Source organism: Diorhabda sublineata, chromosome 1, assembly GCF_026230105.1.
Source record: "Diorhabda sublineata isolate icDioSubl1.1 chromosome 1, icDioSubl1.1, whole genome shotgun sequence".
NCBI lineage: Eukaryota > Metazoa > Arthropoda > Insecta > Coleoptera > Chrysomelidae > Diorhabda > Diorhabda sublineata.
The window spans coordinates 39,420,501-39,442,210 of record NC_079474.1 but is presented as its reverse complement, the minus strand read 5'-3'; the positions used below and the strand labels follow the sequence as shown (position 1 = coordinate 39,442,210).

General features: G+C 30.3%; 1 protein-coding gene across 1 annotated transcript in view; it reads right to left on the bottom strand.

Annotated features, from left to right (window-relative positions):
* The window catches only part of LOC130451640 (potassium voltage-gated channel subfamily H member 6), a 280,003-nt gene extending 258,511 nt beyond the window's left edge, over window positions 1-21,492 (bottom strand). The window contains exons 1-2 of the mRNA XM_056791206.1: window positions 21,432-21,492; window positions 14,067-14,294 (exon numbers count right to left, since the gene is read on the bottom strand). Coding sequence (XP_056647184.1) covers window positions 14,067-14,142 — 76 coding nt within the window. The 5' untranslated portion in view covers window positions 14,143-14,294; window positions 21,432-21,492. The remainder of the gene's footprint in view (window positions 1-14,066; window positions 14,295-21,431) is intronic.
* Window positions 21,493-21,710: the final 218 nt, after the last annotated feature.

The window sequence follows — 21,710 nt, the reverse complement described above, 5'->3', positions numbered from 1 at the left end:
GATAAAAACCTAGTTTCCCATATATTGGGAAATTTTCCAAATTTTTTAGGTAGTTTTCATTCCCGCTATTCAATTAAATTTTATCTGAATATGAATTAGCATGCAAAAAAGTTTTGGAATTATTTATATTTATACTTTTAGTGTAGTTTGAACATATCTCTAATACTTTGAAGACTTATAATACTTGATTACAATACTGAATGCGAAGAAGTACTATAAGTATAGAACACTTTTATTAATAATTTGGAATTAAATTTCAAATTCCGCTAGATAGATATATTTACTGTTAAATTTGAAGACTGAATCCGAATTAAGTTATTTCACAGTTGAAGCTCGTTTTTAATGAGTTTAAATGATGTTCTTTCTGTATTTTCCCCCCATCTGATCAACTGTATCTGAATTGTGTTATGGAAAAAATGTGTCATTTGTTAGTTGCTAGTTTCGAAAGTTTGCGAAAAACTTGTGAATTGAATGATACCTACTCCACTGAGGGTTCTGGTTTGCCGAAAACCCTATTCCCTTTTTAAACTGTTGATTCTCTCAAAAAAAAAGTATCCCAAGTAAAATTTGCTGGAAATTTGAACACAGAAATCGATCTCTCATTAAGAAATAATGGGGTTTGACATTTAATTTTTATTGTTCGGCCATAAAACTATAATGTCCAATATTTTGGTGTTACGCCCCAATGTGCGTCGTGTATTTCTAATTTCTAATTTCATAACTCTCACTATAATGGCTATGATTTTGTGATACTGTACTGTACCCCACAGTTTATTTTCCAGATTTAGTGGGCATTGTCTCCCAATTAACTAATCATACTGCCTTAGTTTTATTCCTAACTGTTTTCTTTTCTAAAATATGTAGGTTCTCCATGTCAATATTTCATGGTATTTGATTTCATTCTTCTGTATGAGGGATTGATTATTAAACAAGACCGAGGATGAAAAATTATTAAAAAAAAGTTGAAAAATGTGGTAATAAAGTATCTAGTCTAAAAATTGAAACTGAAAGTTGATACTTTTCACTCTTACTCTTACTTTTACTCTACTTTTCTATATATATTTGTTGATGATTCTTCTTGAATTTAGTTATATTTGATAAAAACCGAAGTACGACGAAAAATTTTCACAAACTAATTTTCAATAAGAAAAGACCTAAAATCAAAACGGTTCATCAACAAAGACCCACAATACGTAAGCTAGAAATGCGAAGTTTAGTATTATCTGAGAACTTCTTATTTGTTAATTCACATCACCAATGTTATTTCCATGACATTGATAGGAACATTAAACATCCTAAACCTTATTAATAAGTGAGAACGGGTAACAAAGTTTGAAATCAGGAGACACTATTCTTATTTTTATTCCATAATGGGATAACATAATTATGAATCAATATGAACGTATAGTAAAGTAATTATGGTAATTTTTTTTGGTAAAAAAATTAAGATTACACATTCACTTAATTGCAAAAAAAATATCTTTAACCTTTGATACACATAATGAGACGATGTGCGGCGAATGAAAATATTGTATGTAATAGTTGACACTATTGTTTTTTTTTTTTCTAATTGCATACATCGGAATTAAACATCTCCGGATTTGCATCCAAAGCATTACACTTATTGTAAAATTGAAATATACATCAAACATACATTGTCCATTTAGTATGGTTGCAATATGTATACATAAACATTAAGTAGATATAAAAATTATATAACCTGGACCATTTACGACGGACTTCTTCTCTAGTTTGGCAATAATTTTAACTATTTCACTATGAGCAATATTATTCATGATCAAAAAATAGGCAACAGCGTTACCCAAACATCTGACTAAGAAGAGAGTTCTTGTAACTATGAACAACAACACTCTATGTATAAAGCCACAACACCATAAATAACGCATCTGATTGCAATCAGTTCACTCACAACAATTAGATGACACACGATTACATATTCTGAAAAAATGTCTTCTTCGTAAACCTTTCCTGTGATTTTATCGATAAACGCGACGATTTTCGTGATGAGATTTTCGCGAATGGTGAAATTTTTCAGCAAACTACGGTGTCCGCGATTTAACTGATCCTGACAAACTCCAAAGTGATATAAATAACGGGATCTGGTGAACTATTTTTAAACTTACGAGATTTGTTTATCTTTTTCAGGTTCACAGTGCGGTCAAGAGAAAGCTTCCGTGGGAATTTCGGCTTATACAATGAAAAAAATATTGACAGGAAAATACGTGTATGATTATATTATTATTTTATTTTCAGTCTTTTCAAATCTGCGCATTTTCTATTATTTCCGGTAATTTTACAAGAAATCTCTGATTAATGAGAAATTCCATCTAACATAAACTGCCGATGCTGATACGGGAATCCAATAAAGAATATGTTTACAATATATTTTAAAAGAATTTTGTGCGCAAAAGCGCTGGAAAGGTTACTTGAAACTCAAAGTTAAAATATAGCTTCTCCTAGGTCTTTTAATTACCCTTGGTCTCCACTCACATGGCTTGTACAATCTCATATCCACCGTTCTGGACATATTTTCATGTAAGACCATGGTTTAACTCTGATATCTTTCACAAGTATATATTTGAGTACTGATAATTCTGATACTCTCTATATTAAATATTTACGCTGCTTAATAGTTTCCTTCCCAGATATTCGTAGCTAACATACTCTTTATTTTTTCTCTCCACTATTTAGTGAAAGATCTTATTGTTCTTCTGTATAAACATCTGAAACATTTCTGAAAATATACTCCATATCTTCATAGTCTTGCAATGTAACTACTTGGTCTTCCATGAAGCGTAGTGTGTAATGATTGTCTACGTGGAGCAGTTAACTCCTCATAACCTAACCAATAATTGTCCTTCATACATTCTCCAAATCCTTCATTAATAGCTAGAGGAATATATTAAACAATGAGAGGCAGCAATCTCGTCACTTATTTGGACTATTTTTATGGAAGGCCTTATAAATAACTGCTTAACTCCTCAGCTCTATATTATAAATATTCATACAACGCACGTATATTTTAAAGTATTCAGGGTATCTAAATGTCATGGAATTATAGTTGAAGATTCAACTAGCTTAATTAATTCTACCAATAACAGGGCTTCGGAATGAAATTTCAAAATTGTGTCGAATGTGGAGATAATTTCCATATTAGCTAAAATGTGAGACAGCACGCACGGAGTATAATCAAATGTTATATTGGTTTGTGATCCGTGGTGATGGCCATAATAACCTCAATAAGAAAACAAATTTTCGAAGTTTCATTTATCAGTTGTCCGTTACTTTTGTGTCTGTGATTTTTCCGTTACCTGTATAATTTTAAGTTATTTGGATAATCTAATTTCAATTTAAATAGCAAACACAAATAATTAGTTCTTGTAGTAGCTAGTCTGATATATTTTTTTCCGCTAGTTTTCGTAGATGATTCAAACGTATCGAAATATATTCAAAGAATTTGAGGCAAAGAATTAGCTTGATGTCAGACTCTTGCTAATATTCAAAGCAAACCGAACACATAATCAAAAACCAATTTCGACAAAATGTTTCCATGATAAATAGCAAATAATAGAGAAAGTGAATTCGTTTCATTAAAGCGTTTGATCTAGACGTTGGCATTTTTTTTTCAACTGAAGACTGATTTATTGTGTCATGAATGACAAGTTGAAATATTAAGGTTGTGCATTATTATTATATAGAATTAAATTGATGGATAAATGTGCCTATAGAAATATATAATCTAGGTTAAACTTAAAATAGGTTACACACTGGCATTAAGCAATATGTCTTTCATGGAAAAAAATCTTAAAATGAGAATTCACTGATTCCGATCTGATGTAAACATACCTATATTCAGTGTGATTCTCAAAGATTCTTGAAAAACATTTTTGTGTTAATAGTAAAAAGTTTTTTCTATAAAATAGTTTCACAATACTGATTCTTTTATACTTTTGATTACAAAAATACGATGAATATTTTATACAAGTATAAAAATACTTTTTTTTCCATGAAAATATACAAAAATGATCTACAAAATCCCATTTTTTTGACAACGTTTATGGGATTCTATATTTAGTCCTGTTTTTTATTATTTTGCTCTAGTTTATGTCTTGTCTATAATTAAGCTGACGAAAGACATTTGAAAAATTAACTTTTTGCAATGGCACTACTCAAATCCGAAACATAAAAATCAGATTTTTCGCGCTTCTCACGATGGTGGAAAGCTGTATAATCAATATAATAAATGCAAATCCAATTTGAAGCTAGTGCCATAAGAATTAAAAATTCATTCGAACTAAGCCTACGCTGTTGGAACGAACTTGTTTTTTTTATTAAATACTAGGGTAAGTTTTTAGCGCTATTGTTCTATTCTATTCAATTCTGCTCCAGTTTCTCAGTCATTACATTTGTTTCCTACTTCAGTATTAACTTTCCATTATTTTTTAAGTTGATATCGCAAGTAGAATAACCCGTGAGCTTCAGTCAGTTAGAATAAATTTCTTTGTATGATATTGTCTCTGCACATATATTTGCCATTCTGATTAGAGAGAAGGTAACTAGAAAATCTCAATCTATTGGGACTATTTAGATGTTCATAATGAGATAACAACAAACATATTTTTGTATTCAGGGAATAATACCCATCAAATCCAATTCCTAGTATATATTATCAGAAAATCAATTGGAATTCTTTGAATTTTCAAGTATCAACAAATTTGTTAAGAATTGTATTTGCGGGATCCGATGTTCGAATCATACCAAGTGTTTCGCAAGCCCTACGAAGCTTACGAAAAGGTTAAATCTCATACTGCACTGGCTTTTTATGAAATGTCATACACTCTTTACATGTTCCATTAACTCTTATACCTCGAAGGAATATGCGTAGTGAAGACTATAATCAAGAATATGTAAAAATATGCGAATTTATCAATTTAGTCTTGGTTACAGAAATTGATGTTCTGTCCGTCCACTACGTGGAACTTGTCAAGAAACATTACCGTTCTGTTTTTTGCCGACTGTGTTCTACAACAGTTGGTATTGTGTTAACCAATGAGGTTTTGCAAGCTTCACGATTTTGTTAATGAGCAATATTGCCATTGGTGCGGTTTACATGCTGATAGCATCATTTGACTTTATTTCTTCAAAGTTGAAGTAGGAACTCCCTTTACTTATACTTCATCATAAAGAATATTTTATTTGATATAAACGTTATTGATTCGGGAGAGACAAAGTTTCAATAAGATTGTCCTATGGTAACCGCAACGATATATGTTCTTGAAATCAGAATTTAGCGAAAACTCAATTTCGAAAAAATACCTCTTAATTGACCTCTAATGTCATGAGATATGACATAGAAAAGTATTAGTCATTCATAGCATACAACAAGTATTGCTTGAAAAAGTATCTGAAAATGTCGAGAATCAATCCTGTCATAAAAATCATTTTTTAATAGCTATAAATATTTATTTACATACATTATTTTTTCTACTAGCGAATATTTCATCAAAATACAGAAGTTTAATAGTACTTTTCCTCATTAAATATATGTTTATTAATATTTTTAACATTTTAATTAAGATTAGAACAAATTAACAAAACATCAGACGAATTTGTGTTATAAAATTTGTCAATTCTTCTCGTCGGCATGAATAAATCCCACCTAAAAATAATTATTACTACATAAGAAAAAAAATAAATAATGACACCAGAGCGACTTGAACCTGGGACCTCCCGCATATGAGCCTCATAATTTAGCTACTACACACTACAGAGACTCCAATAATACGTTTTTCTACGCACTAGTTTTACGCAGTCTAAAGTGTGTCTATAGTACGTTCTTTATGCACGGTAGAAAATATTTTTCATGCAATATCAACGTTATATGTACTCATATATTTTGGCAACTATCATGATTTTATCCAATAAACATTGAAAAAAGAGACAGGTTTCACTGGGATACTAGAATATCCTTTCAAAAATTTATTTGGAAGCGAAAACGAAATAAACTTCAAAGCAGTATCTTCTTTGTAAACGACGTAGACGTAGGGTAGCCCTTTCTATTGCTGTATAATATATAAATGAATAAAAAACCTATTAAATAGTATAATGTGCCTTTGATACCATCGAAAGTTTAAATGTTTGAATGGTTTTATAATAACAACCTTATAACCATTGTGATGATAAATTACTACTAGTTAGTTAATAAGTTTTGAGCATACAATTTAGTTTATCACAAAATGTAGATTAGAATTCTCCAATATATATATATATATATATATATATATATATATATATATATATATATATATATATATATAGAGAGAGAGAGAGAGAGAGAGAGAGAGAGAGCGTTTTCTTATTGGGAACGTGATAATAATTTTTGTTTGAGAAATTGATAAGAAATTGACGTTTCGACTTAACTTCAGTCTTCATCAAAATATGATATGGACACTGATAAATTTATATTAATGAATAGATCACCAACATCAAAATAATATTAAGATAAAAATAGAACTTCTGATAAGAAAAATTAATTTTTCCTTGGTCCCTACATCTCAAATAATATATAGCAGTAATCAATTAAATTATCTGTAGTTTTATTAGAGTTTACAAAATAGAGGTATAAATTACTTAAATTATTAGGTCTTTTTTATCATTTATAGCTTTTTCGTTCTTATGAATGTGAACCATTTCTAAAAATTCTTTTCGTGTATTGGATTCCGTTCCAAGAATTTTTGAATCTTTATAATTGAATTCAGTTTTTTTGATATTTTATGGTTCAATAAGGCAGTTTCATTTTTTTTATGGTATTGATGACCTTTTAGTCTATTTTATAAATAATGGGAGGTCTGCCCTATGTAATGTATGTAATTAATACAAGGTACTTGATATATAATATTACTTCATTTATTTTTTTGTGTTTTAGATTTTAATTTAGTGAAATATTTGGATAGCGTACTATGACCTTTATGACTTATACTAATATCATTTTATGAAAATAATTTGATAGCTGTTGGGAAAGTCCTGGTATATAAGGTAAGTAAAAAGGTTTTATGTTTTGATGTTTCGTTTCGGATTCATTTTTAATTGATTGTAGTATCTGTTTATGCTTTTTTTTAATATGATATTTATTACTTTTTACGCATAATTGTTTTCTTTCAACCCATTTTTTTCTTTTTGAAAAGCTAAGCATCTAATATATAAGAGGTTTCTTATTGATGTGGCAATTAAACACCAAAATGGACTAACTTTAATATATTTTCCGAGGTTTCTAATACTTATGTATAATAATCTTCTAAATTGTTGAAACGTACTTATACATTAATATTATAAGACAAAATTAATATCGTGAATTTTCTATGAACTACATTATCTTTGTAGCAATTCTGAAATTCTATGGTTATTATTAATTGTAAAATTTCAAGACTTCTATTTATATGTTTTTTTCTGTTTCAGTTTCGATTGATATTATGATTTATAATAACGTTGAACATATCGTAGATTTTTATAGTAGAAAAAACTTTTGCTTAGATATTCAATAGAGAAGATAAAATAACTGAAGCAACCCAAAACACAATTATCATCAATAAATCTTCTTATATTATAAGAACAGAGAAATTATTATTGAGCAAGTAAAATTAGGATAATTATGATTACAAAATATAAAGTTGTTCACGTGTGAAATAAATAGATGGTTTCAGCTGTGTCTTGGATCTAATAAATATTATTTAGAAACAAAATCTAGAAGAATATGAAATATTCACAGGAAAGTATATCATAGAAGATAGAGAAAATATGCGCCTACAAAAATGTACATGGAAAGCACAAAAAATAGAAAACCAAATGATAAATGAATAGAAATATGGAATGATGAATAGGAATGATGCAAATAACGATTAACAATTGAAGAGAATTGTAAGAGTAGATATTAAAAAATCATAATCATGAAATGAGTGAGTGAAAAACGACACAGTGTCGTATTAACAAACTATTCATGATTAAATGGGAAAGAATAGCTGGCAAGAAGAATTCGAAGCAGAAATTTGTGAAAAAAATTAGATGAAGCTTGAGGATTTAAGAGAAACAAAATAGCATATTCATCCTTAAGATAATGAACTGCCATATTTACATAGAAGTGATTTCACAAAATGGTGTATGGATAAAAGTTATTAGAAACCAGTACACACAAAGAGGACGCTTTCGTTTTTCAAATATACCTATATCATAAACATTTCTATAAACTGTGAGCTTATTATATTAGATAAGCCTGCAACCCACTATCAACCCATAAAAACCATTTAACATCTGATTTTTTGTATATCAGTAAATTTGAAAGCTGAGGTATGTTTCAGAAAAAAATCCGATATTTATTTCGAAAAGATTGAATGTGATTTGCTGTATATATTTCTTGCATTTGACTTCATTCTTTCATCGAATTTACCAATTCGTTCCTGATTGTGTACTTAGTTTGCAGATTTTTTTTAGATCTGATTAAAAAACCTAAAGCGCCATAAAATAATATATCATATCATATCAATCATTAAGTTTCGTTATAATGTAAAGAGTAGCATCTCTTTCAAATTCAACCGAAATCATTTGCTTATAAATTCCAAAATATTTACAATAGGAATGATGCGAATAACGAAGATAATAATAATAGAGTGAATATTAAAAAAATCATAATCATGAAATTAGTGAGTGAAAACAAAAAAATGTGAAACGGCATAAGAATAGATGGCAAGTAGAATATTAGTCAAATAAATAAACGCAGGAAAACAATGAAATGTGTGGGAAAATTAGATGAAGCATGAGAATTCAAGATACTCTTTCCCTATTAATCCTTAACTCTATTTTTAAATCCGTTATTATTTTCAGAAAGATTCAATGTGATTTGCTATATATATGTCTTGCATTTGACTTCATTCTTTCATTGAATTTGTTCCTGATAGATGTACCTAGTTTGAAGATTTTTTTGACATCTGATTTAAAAACCTAAAGCGTCATAAAATCATATCAATCATTAAGTTTCGTTTTAATGCAAATAACATTATGATAAACATAGAATTTGTATTTGGTTTTCGATGAGTAACTGCTTTTTAGATAAACTATCTGGAAAAATAGGAAACAGTAACATTTTTTTATAATTCCACCGAAATTATTTTTTCAACACAAATGTATTTTTTTAGCTAAACACTTAATAAATTTGTATTGACATTTTAAATACCCGATATAATTGATTGTTTTATAAATTAAAAGTGGATATCATAAATCATAGCTTCATAATAGTGAAATTATCGACCACGACGTAGAAAAATTACAAAATTAAAGTATTTTTACCAACATTAACGGAAATTTTTTGTCGTTGATATACATGGTGAATGATAACTATACCGTTTTATACAGAAAATACGTTGAACCTTTTATTTAGAAAACGTTATGACGATAAAGCCACAACTACCAGCAGTTTCAAAATACTTGCAAATTCATATATTTATCTCATATCAATTGAAAACTCGTCCCGGCCGAAACACTTTCCTATTCCTTCTACCCCACCATGGACCATTGACCTTCCTAAATTCAATACATCCCTTTCGAGGTACGACAAACATTCAACACCCAAACAAGAAATCGAAAATGCTTCCAAAGAAATAACTTGTAGCAAATATGATCTAATTCCATACACGTATGCTTCCTAGAATGAAACAGGAGTAGGGTACAATGTCACAATTCCCAATCAAACCATCTCTAATTCCACCACTTGCAGCGTTCATACAGGTAAACTCTTAAACTCTTTATAAGCAGATTGTAATTTGTACAGACTCACTCGCTTCAATATTATTGAAAATATTTTTCCAATCACACTATTGTTCAATCTATACACGCCTACTAATCTCTCACATCCCAAAAAATAATATTTACTATCATCTAGTTACCTTCCCACATTGGAATCGTAAGTAACGAATTAGCAACAAGCAAAAAGTGCTTTAACTCATACCATTACTGTCCAGAAAAACTTAAAATCTCACTTTCAAAGGAAAACCAGTATAACGTGGCAGCAAAACATTTCCTTATACTCTATACATCACCCTCAACCAAGTAACTTTGCAGGCTTTTCCAGACAAAACTTATCTATTGTAAGTTGAATAAGAGTCGGCCAAATTCCATGCATAAACAAAATATTGCGTTACCATAGCAACGAACAATAACTTATTAGAAGTGTCAGTGTAAAGTTTGACGTCAAAAAAGTAAACCAGAGTTAATAGGGTTAAGAGATAAGCAGATAAGCTTAATACCCTTGATGATCAATGTCCTTCGTATGCAACCGTGAAAAATTGGTCTGCAATTTTCAAAAGAGGTAAATTTTCCATTGAAGATGACTACCGATAGGCCAGTTTCTGTGTCAGTCCCCAAAAATATCGATGCAGTTCATGACATGATTTTATCAGACCGACAAATTGGGCTAAGACGGATATCTTGAGCACTGAATATTTCATCGTTCATCATATAGTTCACGTCAATTTGGACGTGAGAAAAATTGCTGCATAATGGATACTCAAATGTTTGAATGTTGACCAAAAACGTTAGGTTGGAAGCATCGCGTTCGATCTGTTCTCAGTTTGTGCTTCTTAAACCGAATTGTTACTATGAGTGAGACTTGGGTACATTTCTACGATCCAGAAACAAAGCAACAATCGAGGGAGTGGCGACGCTCTGGTTCTCCAAGACCTAAGAAGTTTCGTGTCCAAAAATCTGCTAGAAAAATTCTTGCTTCAGTTTTTGGGATTGCCATGGTGTAATCATGATTGATTTTTTGAGTAAAGGTAGAACACTATACGACATTACTGACTACTCTACGGGAAAAATTTAAGAGGAAAAACGCTGAAAGCTATCCAAAGGTGTTTTGTTTTTGCAGGGCAACACCCCTATTCAGAAGATTTGGCTCCGTCCGACTATCATCTCTTTCCTCAACTGAAAAAAAGTTCAAAAGGTCGTAAATTATCTTCCAACGAGAAGGTAATAAAAGGTGTGGTGGTATGATTTGCAGAGCAAGAAGGAACATTTTTTTTGAAGTCTAGAGACGTTGCAGGTTCGCTGTAATAAATGTATCCAATTAGAAAGAGAATATGTTGAGTAATAAAATATTTTCAAATTGAAATTTTGTTTGGTTGTCTAGTAGGCTAAGAATTTTTCAATATATCCTCGTACATTAATAGTCCCCTCTCCGCCGCTGACGATGAAACTTAATGTTTTTGTGTATCACTCATGTAGCTGATTAATTTCAATTTTAGTTTGTTACACTTCAATAAGATCTACTCAATATATTACTGTATGCTCGCCGATATGAATAAAAAATTGCAGAAATTCATAATCAATAAAAATGAGTATATATTCGAAATATTAAAGGTAGAGTATACCAAGGAATAGTTTTTCTCAGCATGATGACTAAATTCAAGACTTCATTATTTTCTATCGACGTAAAGGAGCTGTCATATATGAAAACTCGATGCTTAATAATATGTTGAATACATCTAGTTGCCATTCAGTATTTTTTAGAAGAGTGAGGTATAATATGGCCCCTTAAATGAGTTGAAATTACTAGTTTCACATCCTATTTCGACTTTACTTCCACTGGATACAATTTTATTGAAAATAAAAAATGGTAGGTGGCGTGACCTACTTAATAGTATTTTTGTTGACTGCATGCGAGTCAACCATGATAGTAATAATGTAAATTTTCCGGTCGATGAAAACTGTCACCGAAAGCTTCTCATATCTTTATATCAAGTGAGACAATTATGCTTTAATGAGCGAATGAACAATATGAAATTATAAACTAGAAAATAAATCTATAAAGGAGTGATTTTTAATATGTTTATTATTCAATATAAGATATGTATACGTGAACAAACGAAAACAAAGAAGTAAATTCAAAAATGCCATGTTATAATTTGATACCAAATATCATTGAGGATTGATATGATGAAAAGAAGGCGCATCACACTTACGAAAATACTACTAAAAATATGATAATGTTAAAAATTTAATAGTACAAAACCGAATGGAATAGAAAATATAATTATAAATTAAAATAACAAACACACACGAAACTACCAACTATGAAGCTATGAAAAAACGGAAACAGGTAGTTTTGTAATGTGTATTTTAGTATGAGAGAATATGAAGACAGGTGAAAAAACGAAATGCACTATATATGGCACACATTTAACTGTTATAATTATTAGAATATCAGAAATGGTTCATTTTGATCCTTTTGATTTATCTTGTTTTGATGTTTAATAAGATAACTTAATATTTTTTGTGTATTCTAAATATTTTACCAAACCGATCAACCATCATAAATTAGGATGGGACGATATCACATTCAATTATAATGAAAACTTCATTCTATATCTGGATTCTCATTTCAATCTCTGTATAACCTATTCATTAGAATTGAGATTAATCGGTTAATAATTCTATTATTGACAAATAATTCCAAATAATTTCAAATTTCACGTTTATTTCGAATAGAATAGCCGTCTTACTTGGAACAAGCTCCTTCAAAATTAACACGCAACAAAGTATTATGTGATTTAGTATAAATTCCAATTTATTTCCTGTTAAATGTCCTTTAGTCCAGTAGTAACCTATAAAGTAACCCATTTTTTGTCCAAACGTCAATATATCATTAAATATTGTAGATAATCTACTAAATACGAGAGTTGCTACTTAAGTTCTGAAATATGACAATACTGATGTAAAGTTGTTTACAGATACTTGAAACATTCCTCTTGGACAAAAAATGAAATTAAATCGCGAACATTTTCGTGCGATGATTTTATATGACTTTCGACGTATATTAAACCAATAGCAGTGTACCGATGAACTCGCTTCTACTTTTGATAAATAATCATCATTTCGCACCACCATGCTCCACTGGTTTTCCGAATTCAATCGTGTTAGCAATTCGCTACAGGATAAATTTCGTGAAAGTTGTCCAAAATTAGATGTTGTTCCAGAACACATCGATGCTCTCCATTAACTAGTATTGCAAGATCATTATGTGCCGTATCGTGAGATTGAGGCATTTATTCGCGTTGGATACCGCATAATTTGACAATCGCTCTAAAAAGCTAGGAAACTGTGCAACAATCGACTGTATGAGTCTTTCAAGAGGAGCCAAATCCAACAAAAATTGTTTGCACACGAAGCACTTGGACATGTCGCCACCATTCCATTAGAGCAACGTAGAAAGATCAATTCTGAATGGTACACCATCATTTGTTTTGAGAGAAACAGGTAAACCAATCGCAGAAGATAAATCATTGCGAGATCAACATTTTTCTTTATCTGAAGAAGAGATTGATAATGTCAAGTCACATAAGAGGTTTGGATTCGATTGACCATCACTATTCCACAAAATTTCATCCTGCATTGGAGAAATATTCGAAATAGCAGTTACCATCATTACGGTACGGTACTCCTACATCGTTGGTAACGAGTGGTGGCAGTATCATGGGATTACTTTGAGTCTCATTCGGCCCAGTTTGATGACATGTGTCATTATTTTGTACCATGGGGGTCACATTACCCCATTATTTTGATATTTCACTTCTATTGATTGTCTATACATCTCATTTCATCTGTATATATCACATTTTCCTAGCAGACTGGTATCTCAAGAAATAAAAATGGTTGCCATGACTTTTGCCACAGGCCTCGTACTGAACACACTGTTCACACTACTACTACATCAAAACTCACAATTACACTGTCTGACGCGCGAAGGTAAACAGTTTACTTCCAGTTTTTGAAGACGATAACTTGATTATCGAAACGTGTAGTGTAATGTAAACCGTGTTTTCAGTATGAATATTCCAACTTACAAGCTTCGTATCAAAAATAAAAGGAAAATAATGTCTCCATATGAACAATTTCTAGAAGTTCCCTATTTATTAGAATCAGTCTGAAGAAATGGTATTTTTACAATGAAATGAATACTTGTAAATAAATAAAATATTAGCTTAAGTAAAAATTATACTTACTGTCAGTATCAAACTTTCTTATGATTGTTTCAATAAGTGTAGTTCTAGGTGCTACCAACCCTCTTCTAACTGGCATATCAACAAACTTTATAAAAAATCATGAGGAATTACAAAATTGTTGCGCGCTCTCCATTATTGCACACCTACATATATATTTTAAAAAAACCACTGTTTTCAGGTTTTTATATCGTTGTTCCACTACTAATATTGTAGTATGTATGGGTCAGTCTAGAAGAATGGCGAATCAAATTATTTATGATATGAAAACTTGAATAAATCTTATTATTGACAGAGTAAATCAAAAATAATCTAGATTATTATTTTAACAACATTACACACTGCAGAACGTGTTTGATGTTATTAATAAGGTACAATATAATGTTTTCATCATATCAATTATGTTTACTAACATGACCAAAGAAAAATTATTACCTAAATTAATTCCGCTTTCAGTTGAAGGTCATTCTCAACAACCGCAACAATAAAAATTTTTATAGCAAGATTCAGTGAACAATTTAAAATATGAATATTTCATATTATTTTGGAACTACCCTTTATTCTAAATAAAAATATTCTGTTTTGATTCTTTTTACACAAATTAAAGTACTTAAGAAATACTTTTTTATAATTTTCCTGTACTATTAATATTAATCTAGTCGTATATTTCTTGCAAACATTGACTATTTCTACAAGTTGAGCAATGTCTTTTTATCCAAAATTGGATTTCAAAAATATCTCGAAAGTTTTCATTGAAAATTAATGTTCTATTGATCAAAGTAATTTGAAATTGATTTATTTTGTTTAGTAGGTGGAAGAAATGTTTCGACAGTTCTTAAAAGTTACTTAGTTTTCCTTTTATTCTCAAATATCATTTCAAATTCTACCCTGAATATAATTTTCAAAATTACGAACAACTATGCAAGTATTTTTATCAGAAATCTCACAATGAGTTTTCCTGAAAGTTACTTCTACTTCTATAAGTTGAATAGATCGTATTCTCTGTGTGTTATTTGTAGTCCTGGATGGATAGGTACTCTTTCACAGCAATGATAATGTTACAATAAAAATGATTAATCGATAATTATATAAAATTACCGGCGATTATATATAATCTCCACTAAATGTGGTAAAAATGATAAATTATCCCATATTTATCAAATTTACCGGTTAGTTATATTTCTATATTTATCACATTCCTTAAATAGTAATGGGGAATGTGATTAATATCATGACTTTTTAGCAGGGTTCATGATTTTTTTATTTTAAGTCTTCAAATTTATAGTTATTATTCACTTTATATTTGTAAAAGTGATGCAGATCTTAAGCAGCATCATAAAATATAATTGAAGTAAATTTCATGTCAGAAGCTACGCCTTTTATAAGTATAACATAGTTTTCAACACTGAAGGATGATCAGATTCAGCATCAGATTTAAATGAAGAAACTCTGCTTATTGAGACAGTTGAATAGAATGCAGTTTTTTTTTGAGTAGTTACTAATTAACCTAACCTAACCACTGTTTGTTTTCTTAGTATCCATAATACTAAGTAATTAGGAATTAAAACGCTCAAGCATACCTGTCATTATTCAATGTTTTATCTTTTTCGAGAGTATAATGAAAATCGTATATATGCAATGAAATCAGAACTACTTCTGAAATCACATGATTATCAGGCAGTTGCGGAAACTGAACGAATTTTCTTACTAGTGACTTTTATCACATTCTCCATTACGATTTGGTAATTTTATAAACTGACCGGTATATTTGATAAATATGAAATAATTTATCATATTTACGAAATTCAGTGGTGATTATGTATATTCACCGGTAATTTCAAATAATCAACAAATTGATTTCTTTTACCGTAGAATAATATTGTTATCAACATTATATACGATAATTTTTTAACTTGATGAATGATTAGCTTAATGAAGAATTATAGGGTCCAGTATGTATCTTTAGATAACTGAAAAACAGGAAAGTCAAGAAAAAAATTTGTAAAATCATATGACCCAGCAATTGGGAAGTTAAAAAAAGATAAGCTAGAAGCATTTCATAAAAAACTGCTTTTTTTTATACCGCGAAAACACACTTGACAATGGATTTAGTCATTGTATTCAACATTAAGCAGATATAAAGCAAGAATATATTATATAAATATAACTTCCAAAAAACTAACAAGTGATGACTTAATATCAGGAATAATTCCTCATAAACTAAATGATATACAAAAGCTGGAACCCGTGATAATTGTAGGGATAAAACTAATACTTGTTTCTGATGTATGGACGACGTAAGGTTCCTAAACTAATGAACTCAAAAAACGAATTGACGTCATACATTATTTCCAAATAATTCACGAAACAAGCAGATTTAAAAGAAAAGCTTATAATTCGAGACCCTGAATTATGATTTAAACACAGACACATAGAATATCAGAAATAACCAAAAGATATTTTGAAGATGATATGTTTAACCGTATTTTCAGATATAACCCAGGAATTTGGTAAAGTTTGACATTCTGGGATGATCTTTACAATTCAAGTAACACTTTGGAAAAGTGGTCGACTAAATAAGATCTTACTTATCTGGAAGACTATTCCGGAGGAAGGATATTCGACATCAAATAGTAACTTTTAAGGGCCTCTACTTCACTTTATCTATACTCATAACATCCCATAAGCAGACGAGGCTGCTATTATGCGGTGTATATTAGAAGAAAACAACAAGGTCAACTTAGAAGATCCATACCTGGGCAAAAAATGAAAGATTGAATTGATGTAGAGTTTAGTAGCATAAAAACGAAATTCACATTCACAAAGATAGTATGTTAAGTCCTTACTATGATAGAAAAAATCAAAAGAGTAGATGAAAGGATTGAGGAAAATGTGCATGAACATGACGATCCCGAAGAGCTTCAGCTCTTGGTAATGCAGTAAATAAAGACAGGCCACTAAAGAAAAATCATTGATGATTAGTGTCTAATTTAAAAAAGAAATATCTACTGGGAAGATAATAGCTCATTGTATTTAGGTTAATAACATTCAAAAACTAGATTAGTTGGGCAGGACTAATTTCTTTATAAATTCATAATAAGAAAATATCTGCTTTACAATTTTCATAACTTATGATTAAGTAACTGAGAACTATAAACTTGTTTCTGATCAATGACGACACGTTGTTTGAATTTCTCATTTCTGTATAATCACATCGAGAAACGCGGTTGACTTCGGAATCAATTAAGCTTAAATAAAAGTAATTGATTTGCGGCCTAACCTCAACCAACATATCTAGATTAGAATGTGGAATGCATGATATTTATTGCCACCTTGTATGAGAAACTATTTGATTTTATAGCAGCTATAAAACAAAATTGTCATTCTATATGATTTGAAAAATACACATTTTAAAATTCCAGCTACTCAACAATGTTGGAGTGATGAACAGAAATCATAACATTGCTATTGTTGGTCGAAACGATTCCCTTCAATATAAATGCACTTCGCAGAATAGCACTTTGCAAATTGCTGACGAAAATGAAGAATAAACAGAAATCGAAATCTCTCGCATAGTACAAGGATGCTCTATCACTTATAACCCAAAGAACCATTAGTATAATTGAGAAGCAATTTCGTAAATATGTAGGGCAAATCACGAAATTATTTCCAAATGCAATAATGACAGAAAAAAGGATGGAATCTTTCGTTTGAATCATGTACTTCAAGTAATTCAAGAAGTCGTAGCGTTGAACGTAATTCATCCATTCATCGAACAAATGCCTTTTTGTTAGTGAAATGATGAAAATCGTGACATAATAAAAGCATCTTTTCCTTTGACGACAGTATTTTACTGCGTAACAGGATTTTGGTTTTTGTTATTACTTGTTTTATATAATCAAACATTCTCTAAATTCAAATTGCATAAATATTCACACATCAGTTATTCAATGTTCGAGATAATAATAATAGTTGCAAAATATCAAAGAAATTAAGAAAGGGAAATCAACAGAATCACTTTGGTTGAAAACGTTCATGGTTGACAAGCTGAAAGTGATTTGATCATAGTGGAAAACAGATAAAAAACTGAAAAATGTTGGAATTGAAAGAACTGTTGAAAGAGTTCAAGAGGCCTTGGAACGAAAACAATAAGAGGAAAAAACAAATGGATAAGAGTTGTCGTATTAGAGAAGTAGAAGAAGAGAATGGTTGGGAATAAGTGATACAATGGTGATCTTCCATCCAATAAAAATATTTTCTTCAATTGGATTCAGGACCTATTGATTATAGCAATTTAGGTATTGATTCAATTCACTGGCAGATCCAGGTTGTATGTTAAGGGGGAGCTCAGCTCAACATACATGGAAATGTTTAGAATGGGGTAAGTTTCTATAATGCATTACATATTATTCCTTATTATGAAAGGGCTAAAGCAGAAGTAGTAGTTAGTCGATGGTCTAATTTGACAAACACATTCATCTTGGTTGTAACTGACTGAAATGATGTAAGACTTTATCTTCATCAATTTCCCTGTCCATCTCAATATGAGTCATTACAATCCCGTTGAATCTGACTTCTATCATGGTTGACCTGAGATAAGTTTTGATTCTTCTCGGTGAAGCAAAACTCTGCTCGATCGGGGCAGTTGTGACCGGTAACGTAGCGAATATCTGCATTAGAATTGCTACATTTGGGAAAATACCTCTATTACACTTTGACCAAGCAATTTCACAGCTTCGTAGAAGATCTTTGGGGATTAACGATTTTCAATGTCCAATTTCTGTGAATAACTCTAATGATGAAGCAGAAATGTCCTCACAGTAGATATTAGCAGCTTCTAACACTTCATCAACTACGTGGTGTGGAAAAGTTAGATGGAATTAGTCCCTCCAGATGTGAAAACCCATTTACGGAACTAAATCACAGCATTATCACTAGATGATCAGTGCTGTGGCGCACGGATTTCTCTCATGTTCGGCAGCCGAACAAAACAAATTACCCATTTCATCTAGTGATCTAGTGTAAATTGGATACCAAAGGGGTGGGGCATAGCCCCCCTAGCCCCTCTCTGAATCCGACTCTGAGTCAATTGTTCTGATCCAACGAATATAACATGGTTCCATCAAAATGGATTACTATTATCTTAGCATTATCTTGAATGCTGATATTGAATAACAGAATTGTACAAGTAGAAGACCTCAAAATAAGACATAAGATTGAGGCATAAATCGTAGCGTTAATTTTTTCTTCAAAATTTCGTTATTACGGTAGTGCCTATAAATGACAACTGCGATACATCGAAATTTAATATATAGATAGCATATGTTAACTTAGAGCTAGTAAACAACGAATAAATTAAAATGAAAAAAGCATCATATTAACTGAGTTGGAAAAGAAAATAAATGATGATAAAATAATAAATGATGAATTATTGAATAACAGTTGGTAGTAGAAATAACTTAATTTCAAATAAATACACAGTAAGTAGATGAATTATCAAGGAGATAATAGAAAAGCAATACAAATGACATAAACACTAAGTTCCACATATTAATTTGCTCATTATGGTTTAGATGTGTATATAAGCAGATTACGAGCAAATCAATTTGAAGTAATGAAATTTAATATACGAGACAGCTGCTTCTATAATAAAACAATAACATGGAAAATATATAGTGAATCTTTTGAGTTAAATGTTTATTTTCCTTTCGATATGGATTTAATTATAGTTTAATGAAGATAATCGACATTTAGAGCTGGTTTTGAAATATGAACCGTTAGGTAATTGAATATACTATAGAATGAGAAAGAGATTTATTCGTATATAATAATTCAAAAGAGTGTTAGATTCATTATCCATAAATGCGTTATCATGAGCGAATATTATGTATACATTTGAAAACAGTAATCTCATAAGACTCATAAAGAATCCAGGATCATCACCATCACCATCCTTAGCACAACAAACCATCACTGGATCTAGGCTACCCAAAAATCACCTTTTTCAAGAATCCTTTTTTGACGTAGTTGAACTACCCCAAAGTCGACCATCCGACTTTTCTTCCGTTGCTTTTGGCACAAAAGATCGTTTTCTGAATTGACTCTTTATTAACAACACGACGTCGCCATCCCACTGTAGTCTAACTAGTTCTATGTATTGTATCTGGTACAAGGTGACAAATTCTTGATTATGACGTAACGTGCATTGGTCACATATTTACTTTAGAACCCTACTTTCAAAAACCAAGGATTTTCACTTTATAACTGTCGTCATCGTCCAATTTATAAGTACTTTCTCGTGATTGACAATCCTCGAAATTTCAGTTACTCAAAACGTGCAAACAGAAGTTTTTTTGACTCTTTCAAGAATTAATTTTGAGCAAAGACGATTCAAAACTTAATCAATCTGTCCTACCCAATCTCAATAATTGGATGCATACGACAATCTATCATTAGATACTTGGTTCAACACTTTCACATTATTTATAATTATTACATGACTATGATCGACAGCGTGCTCGACAATATCCGATTTTTCTCCACGTCCATGTTTTAAATGAGCTATGTGCTCATAAAACTAAACATCAACAGACCTTCTAGTTTACCCCACATATTTCATTCACAATCAGCTAAAAAACAGCTAAATAGATTAACCATTCAAGAAAATAAGTTGGCAAAATAAGCTTGGGTCTAAAATGATAGAAGCTTAATTTTTCTATAATGATCCTATTTTAGTGAGTATTGAGATAAAGCAAAACTCATATATATTAAATTTCGATACATTTGAAAGGTATTTGCTGACAAAAAATACTTGAGATAAAGGTGAAAGTTGAAGTAATTTCTAAGTAAAAAATTGGGCTTTTGTTCACCGTACTTTTTCAATAAGTAAATAATAATATAATGCACCACTAATTAATTGGAAAATTGTGTTTTTTTTTAATATAAGGTGTCATAGATATTCTCTTTACTCACAGCTAAATATATGTTACTTAATATTATGGTTATACCATAACACCCTGTGAGATTTGCGACCTACTTGACCTTTAGTAAAACTTTTTTGCGCATATGTATACGAAATTCTCACAAAGGAAATAGATTGAATGGATTAAGAATTGAATTGTTGGTAACATTCATTTCGCTGTAGAAAATAAAAAATTTGAACATATGATACGAATAATCTTCATTTTCTGATTAAAATAAAAATAATTGTTTCAAATAGCTGTTTATTTCATTCAGAACGTGTGAATGAAATATTCAGTTTTCTAGAATGTTGAAATACTGAACTTTTACTGATGGCAAGTATACGTATTTTGGTAAGTTAATACCAAAACAACTGTTAGTGTTTACTATATACATATAGGTACATACCAATAAACTTGAATCATTTCATATTTTTAAAATCCAAAAATGGCACTTTTCAAGACTGACCCATATATTTATAACAATACACACTGATGTAAGCAATGTAAAAATTTAGGTAGGCGATGAAAACTTTTCATTGAAAACAAAAATAAGGCATTATTAAGGCAAAATTAGCGGCATTTAATCTTATTTTTGCATATAAGCGGCCACTGTCACTTCAAATTTATGATTTACACGATAATAATTTAGTTTTTCGTTGCTTTAAGCCGTGTTTATCTCATTATC